This window comes from Equus quagga, chromosome 14, assembly GCF_021613505.1.
Source record: "Equus quagga isolate Etosha38 chromosome 14, UCLA_HA_Equagga_1.0, whole genome shotgun sequence".
NCBI lineage: Eukaryota > Metazoa > Chordata > Mammalia > Perissodactyla > Equidae > Equus > Equus quagga.
In genome coordinates this window covers 88601815-88609000 of record NC_060280.1, presented here as the reverse complement: position 1 = coordinate 88609000, position 7186 = coordinate 88601815, and the positions used below count along the sequence as shown (strand labels likewise).

Below are 7186 nucleotides of genomic sequence, written 5' to 3'. Positions count from 1 at the left end.
TCCAGCCGACACCAAAAACACAGACACCCTTCGGGAGGGTCCACGTGCGCGCACATCCCGCCTCCGCCACACACCACCGTCATCCTTCGACCTGCCAACAGGAGATCTCCCGCACGCCGCCGCAGCCCGCCACAGGGACCGCGTCCGTGGCACCGGGACCACTCCCCACGCGCTCCCCTGGGCCAGGGGTAGCGGCGAGGACACGCCAGCGCCGGGCTCCGCCCCCGCCATGATGGACAGACTGACTGACACAAAGGCAACCAGTCGGGTGTCTTCTTCCCAATCGGATTAACCGTTTAACTCCTTCGTGCCCGTGCGCGCAGCGGCCAGGCAGCGCGCTCTGGAGAGAGCCGAGTTCCGGCGCCCCCTCCCCGCCGGGAGCGGGGCTCTGCGTGGGCGGGGAGGTTTTCCCCCCCTCCTTGGGTGGCTGCCCCCCACTGGCCCGGACGGAGGAGGAGGGGGGCGGCGCTGACAGCCGCGGCGGGCGGGGGGCGGGGAGAGGCGGGACGGGGCGGGGGAGCCGGGGCTGGCGCCGAGCGGGGCGCGGAGCTCGGAGAGCGCTGCCGGGCACGGAGCGGAGCGCCAGGAGCCGGTAGGAAGCCTCGGCGCCCGGCCCGGGGGCGATCGGCCCGTAGCGCCCCCGGGTCTGTCCCCGGGGCGCCATGGCCCCACCGAGGCCGGGCGCACCAGCGGGGCCCCGGGCGCGTCGGCTGGCGCGCAGCTGAGCGGGGTGCCGCTTCGAGAGGCCGGGGCCCCCCGGGGCTCAGTTAGGGGTCCGCGCCATGGAGCCCCCGGCCGCCCCCTCGGAGAGGAGCCTGTCTCTGTCTCTGCCCGGGCCCCGGGAGGGCCAGGCCACCCTGAAGCCACCCCCCCAGCACCTGTGGCGGCAGCCGCGGACCCCCATCCGGATTCAGCAGCGTGGCTACTCGGACAGCGCGGAGCGCGCCGAGCCCGAGCGGCAGCCACACCGGCCCATCGAGCGCGCCGACGCCGTGGACACCGGCGACCGGCCCGGCCTGCGCACGTCCCGCATGTCCTGGCCCTCGTCCTTCCACGGCCCCGGCCCCGGCGGCGGCGGCGCGGGCGGAGGCGGCTGCAGGCGGTGAGACCCCGGGCGGCGGACGCGCGCGGAGCGGACGGGCGCGCAGGGAGGTGGCAGTTCGCCCCGCTGACCGCAGGGGGCGCTGTGCTGCGGGTGGGGGTCAGTGTGGCTGGCGGGGGTGGGGGGGTTCTGCTGCGGGGGCGTCTGCGACCCGGTCCCTGGTGGTGCACTGTCCCCGAGGCTTCCTGGTGAGGCCGGTCCTGGGGGCGACTTAGGGGGCGCCAGGCTGCGGGTGGTGTGAGCAGAGTCTCGGTTGAGGGCTGCGGCTTAGGGGTCCATACCGTTAGTCGGTGACAGTGCAGGACAGTGGCTGGGCTGGTCCACTGTGTTTGGGGATGTCCTAGAGGGCACTCTGTAGGGGGCGCCTGCCAGGACCACGATGTTTCCTCCGGGCTGGGGGTCCTTCCAGGGCCTGGAGGACTATGTGGGGTGGGGGACCCTTCCTGGACTTGGCCTTCATGCAGCCTCTGGGGCCGGAAACCCACAGGGGGCCTGTTGGGGAGCCCGGTGTGGGGCCTGTGTGGTGGTTGGCGCCCCCTCGCAGGGCAAGAGTGTCAGGGTTCTGTAGCTGCCCGGAGGGAGGGAACAGTGCCCAGGGATGCACAGTCCCAGCGAGGGAGAGGGAGTCCCTGCCTCCCAGGAAGTGACAGTGTTAGTGAGGGGGCATCCTCTCACTGACCTGACTTCCCCCAGCTGTGGGGGTCTGACCAGCTGTGGCTGCCTTGGCTGTGCGCTCTGCCCAGGCTTCTGGGGTCCAGTAATTGTGACATGGGGACTGTGTATGTTCCGGGGTCTGACTGTGGCAGTGGGACTGTGTGTGTTTCCAGGCCTGTGATTATGTGACCATGTACTTCCCGGACAGCGGTCGTGACAGTGACTTTGTGTGCTGCTGGGATACGGTGATTGTGACGGCGCGAATGAGTGCGACTGGACCACTGTGACTGTGACAGTGTGGCTGTATGTGCCCCCAGGACGCTGTGACTGTGTCACTGACTGTGTGCGCCCCTGGGATGCCGTGATTGTGACAATGTGCGTTCCTGGGGTGCAGTGACGGTAGCACTGTGGTGTGGACACTCCTGGGGGGACAAGTGATTGTGGCATGGGACCGTCCATGCTCCTGGGACACTGTGACGTCCCTCGGCTGCCCGTGTGTCCAGGAGGTGCTGCTCTGAGTTCGGTCAGTGTGCTGACCCGCCCAGGTGCCCCTCTGCTTGGGACACCACTGACACTCAGATTGGGGCCTCTCCCTCCCAGAGTTCCTGAGGGAGGACCCGCCATTCTAGGTCTTTCCGGGGACCTCCAGCAGGCATCACTGCCCCCCAGGCCACCCCACCCCCCTCCACTCGGGCACCCCCAGCCCAGCACCCGCGCCCCCACCGGGAAGCGAGCGTCGTGGGCCCTGCTGTTTCCCAAAGGGAACCCGAGAGAAGCTGAAGGAAAACAAAGCTGGAGTCAACAGGAAATGCCAAGACCCAGGGCGGCGCGCCAAGCCAGCGCAGGTCACTGTCCTGAGAGACCAAGGAGGGGGCGGCCGCAGTAGGAACTGGGCCCTATGCCCTTTTAAGGCCCTAGGGACGCCGCTACCCTGGTGTCTGAGGTGCTGATTCTCCGGGGACAGTGGCTGAGTGGCAATAACTATCATTATCTTAATGCTGTCCATCTCGTAATGCCCCACTCTCGGGCTCCATGCTGGGGACTTTTCCACACGTCCTCATCCCCTGTGTCCCAGGACGTAGTCCTGTTAGGCAGATGGGGAAACTGAAGCCCAGAGAAGCAACGTCCCTTCTCCTTCTCACCCAACCAGGAGTGGCAGTGCTGGGATTCCAACACAGGGCTGTGTGTCCTTGCACAAGTGTCTCGCCCTCTCTGAGCCTCTCTAAGTAAATGGAGCTGTTGTGGGCCCTGCCCTGGGGGAGGATCAGTTGGAGAGTTCTGTGAGATTGGGGATGCTTGCAAGGGAGTTAACACAGTGGGTGGCCAGTCAAGAGTCGCCCAGGGACCTGGGCTCCAAGGCGGGGGGGCCTGGGGTGACCCTGCTTCTCTAGGGTGGGAAGAAAAAACAGGAACCTCAGCTGCATCCCCACAGGGCCTCAGGTTTCTGTTTCACTGGGGGCCTGTGGCCTCTAGTGGCTGTGGTCAGAGAGAGGGCAGTGTTGCTAGTGTCCCCCCTCCTGTCCCCCTCCACCCCCCGCCAGGCAGGAGGAGGAAGGGGGAACTGAGAGGCCCCCAGTGGGAAGCTGGCTCCTTCCTGGGGCGTGCTGCCAGCGCACTTCTCCAGAAAGGGGTTTGAGGGTGCACACAGTGGGGTGCCGGCGCTCCCACGGTGAAGTTCATGCAGCCCCCAACCAGGGGATCCCGGGAGCCCTCCAGACTTGAGTCCCAGGAACCCAGAGAGAGGGGCTTGTGCGCCCCTCCAGGATGGCCCCCACTGCCCCCTCCAGACCCGGGCATGTCTGAGCCTGCGCTCCCGGCCCCCTGCGAAGCTGAGTCACGGCACCGCCGCGATCTGTCAAGAGGCAGATGGAGCGCGACGAAGAGAAGGACTCTGGTGGTGAGGTTGGGGGGGGCTTGCCTGAATTAGGGGCGGGGCCCATGTACCGCACCCCCAGCTTGGGTCCCCAAACTCTCGCCACCGAGAGAGGCGCTCCCCGGCTCCAGGAGGGGCTGGAGGCGGCTCGACTGGGGTCTCTCTCTGGCCCGTGATCTCTGTCTCCATTTGGGTCCTCGCCTCCCCTGGTCTCTGGCGCTCCCGGATCCCTGGCGATGGCCTGGGAACCGGGCTCTCCTCGCGCACCTGCCGTCGCGCGCCCTCTGCTGGGGGACGAGAAAGGCACAGGCTGAGCGTGCGCTCCGAGTCCTGACCTGCTTGCGGGACTCCAGTCCCGAGCAAAGTCGCCGCTGCCGCCACTGTCGAGGCGCCTCGTATTATTTCATGCTTATTGAGCACCCCAGCGAGCGGGAGCCAGGCCGGCCGACCGCAGGCTGCGGGTGAGGTCTTCGCCTTCCCGGTATGGGGACCAGGCCGTTCCCCCCATCCTCCATCCTCCATCTCCAGCCTCCATCTCCATCCTCCATCCTCCATCTCCATCCTCCATCTCCATCCTCCATCTCCACCCTCCATCCTCCATCTCCATCCTCCGTCTCCATCTCCACCCTCCATCCTCCATCTCCATCTCCACCTCCATCCTCCATCTCCATCCTCCATCTCCACCCTCCATCCTCCATCTCCATCCTCCATCTCCATCTCCATCTCCACCCTCCATCCTCCACCTCCATCCTCCATCTCCATCTCCATCTCCACCCTCCATCCTCCATCTCCATCCTCCATCTCCATCTCCATCTCCACCCACCATCATCCACCTCCATCTCCATCTCCATCTCCATCTCCACCCTCCATCCTCCATCTCCATCCTCCATCTCCATCTCCATCTCCACCTCCACCCTCCATCATCCACCTCCATCCTCCATCTCCATCTCCATCTCCACCCTCCATCCTCCATTTCCATCCTCCACCCTCTGTCTCCATCCTCCATCCTCACGCAGTGGAGATGGCCGCCTGGAGGATGGAAAGGAACTTGGTGGCAGAGTTGTGGACCGAGTTCCCATGTCCCCTGTGTGCTTGCCCATGCCCCTGCCAGGGCCTCCCCCTGCCTTTGCACTCCAAGCATCCTTGGCTTTCCCTTCCTGATGAGGATACTGAGAGCCAGTGACTTGCCCAAGGTCACAGCGAGGAAGGGCCGAATTGGGATTCAAAAAACCCCACATCTCTCCCACTCCAGGTCAGTGGGTGAGATTCAGACCGTAGCTCGACCCACTGACTTGCTGTGTGACCTAGGGCCAGTGAGCAGGCCTCTCTGAGCCTTGGCTTCTTCATCAGTAAACCGGGCTGAGTAAGCCTGGCCCACCCCCAGGGTTGTGGTAGGGCTGGGGTGGCTGACGTCAGGGCTGGGCAGCCAGGGCCTGCTGTTTGGAGAACTTCCTCAAAATGACATCAGCAGGGAGACAAAAGGAGTCCCTAAACTGCAAACCGGGCCCTGGCTGCCAGGGTGCCCGCTCTGTCACCAGCACCAGATGGACTGTAAACAGGAAACTGAGGCTCTGGACCTGGGGGAACCGCAGACTGGGAGGGTGAGGGCAGAGTGCCGGGGGCCATCTGAGCCCACCGTTTTCACTCCTGAGTAACTCAGAGTTCAAGTCCAGCCTTTGCCCTTGACTTGCTGTGTGACCTTGGGAAAAGACTTCACCTCTCTGAGCCTCAGTTTCCTCGTCTGTAACAGGGCCACTCATTCCACAAACCTTGATGGAGAATCTTCAGCCTGTGGCGAAGAAAGAGGTAGACCCCGTCTCGGCTGTCCCGGAGTTCTGAGACTAGTGCATGAGGAAGAAATAGCAAGTAAAGGCATTCGATCTTTCCAGATGGTGACACATGGGATTTGAAGAAAAGGGGGACCCTGAAGCCAGGGAAGCCGTCTCTGAGGAGGTGACATTTGAGCAGAGACCTAAGTGAAGTGAAAGAGGATGCTATGTGGGTATCTGAGGGATGAGGGTGACAAGCAGAGGGAACAGTCAGTGCAAAGTTCCTGGGGCAGGAGTGTGTCTGAAGTGTTGGCAGAAAGGAGGCAGGGAAGTGATGGGGCGGCTTGTGTAGGGCCTCGGAGGCTGTGGGCAGGGTTGGCTTTAGGCCTCAGTTTCCATCTGACTTCCTGGGAAGAGACAAAGGTCACTGAGCTGGAGGGAAACGGAACCGTGAAGGGCCTGTGTAGCCTAGTAGTAGTCTGTTTGGACTGGACCCGGGGCCCTGGTGGCCAGTGCATGGGTCTGAGTGGCTTTGGCACAGGAGTTTTCATCCCCAGGGGCAGTTCTGTCCCCCCAGGGGACACGTGGCAATGGCTGGAGACATTTTAGTGGTCAGGATTGAGAGGTTGCTCCTGGCATCTCGTGGGCAGAGGCCAGGGATGCTGGCACTGCTAGGAGCGCAGAGGAGCGCCCCCCAGGACAAGAGATCCTCCGGCCCCAAAGGTCAACCGTGCATTCCCAGGGAGGTGACATCCCATCCAAGGGGGCAAAATGTGGATCTTGGGGTGGATGTGTGAAAAAAAAAAGTTATTTTTACGTATAGAGCCCAGATAGACACTCAGGATGTTAACAGACACACAGCATCGCTGGGGCACTAACATTTCACGCCAGAGGTGACCAGGGAGGAAAAACTAGAAAGGCCATCATGAAATCAAGGGTGGCAGACATGGAGCCTGGCTCGGCCATTCATGGGCCATGTGACCTTGAGCAGCTTGTTTCTCTCCAAGACTTGGTTTTCCCACCTAGAAAATGGGGACAATAGTTTCACTTCTCCGGGGTTTCCCAAGGATTCACTGAGACCACGGCCAGAGGTGCTGGGTGCACAGGAAGCCTTCTGCAGGTTAGCTGCTGTCCTTGTCCCCATCATCTTCTGCATCGTCTGCTCGTACAGCAGCTTGCACATTATTAGCTCTCCAGAAACGTTTTGTCGGATAATAATAACCGTAGCTAATATTCACTGAACGCTTCCTATGTCCAGATGCTTCTCTGAGCCTTTTACTTGTCCATGCGTGACGTGCGTAATCTTTGCGTACCCATTTTACAGGTGGGAAACTGAGGCTCTGGGAAATGAAGGGACTGGCCCAAGGTCAGGTGACTGAGGAGGGCCCGGGGGCTATGAGCGCACTCAGAGCTTCTGGGGGTGTCTAAGAGTTATAAGGCATCTCAGAGGCTGTGGGGACCCTCTGGGGCTGTCCCCAAGGATTGTGGGTGCCTCTTGGATTCTGGGGTAGCCGAGGGTTGGGACTGTCTTAGGAGCCATGGAGGAATCTAGTTGTGTCCTGGGGTCTATGTGAGCCCCAGGATTCAGGTGGCATCTCCCCGGTTATGGGAGCACCCCCTGAGTGTGAAGGCACTCCTGAGGTTATCTGGGGGTCTCTGCGTGTCTGGGGGCATCTCAGGGACGCTGTGGAGCCACTCAGGGGTGGCGGGACATCTGAGGGACTGTGGAAGCATTCCTGGGGTCTGTGAGGGGCCCTCGGATTTAAGGGGATGCTCTGTGGCGGGGGG

The 7186-nt window shown here is 62.7% G+C and overlaps 1 protein-coding gene across 1 annotated transcript in view; it reads left to right on the top strand.

Moving 5' to 3' along the window:
- The first annotated feature begins 525 nt into the window (after nt 1-525).
- The window catches only part of PDE4A (phosphodiesterase 4A), a 30775-nt gene continuing 24114 nt past the window's right edge, over nt 526-7186 (top strand). Inside the window, exon 1 of the mRNA XM_046637858.1 lies at nt 526-1102. Coding sequence (XP_046493814.1) covers nt 783-1102 — 320 coding nt within the window. The 5' untranslated portion in view covers nt 526-782. The remainder of the gene's footprint in view (nt 1103-7186) is intronic.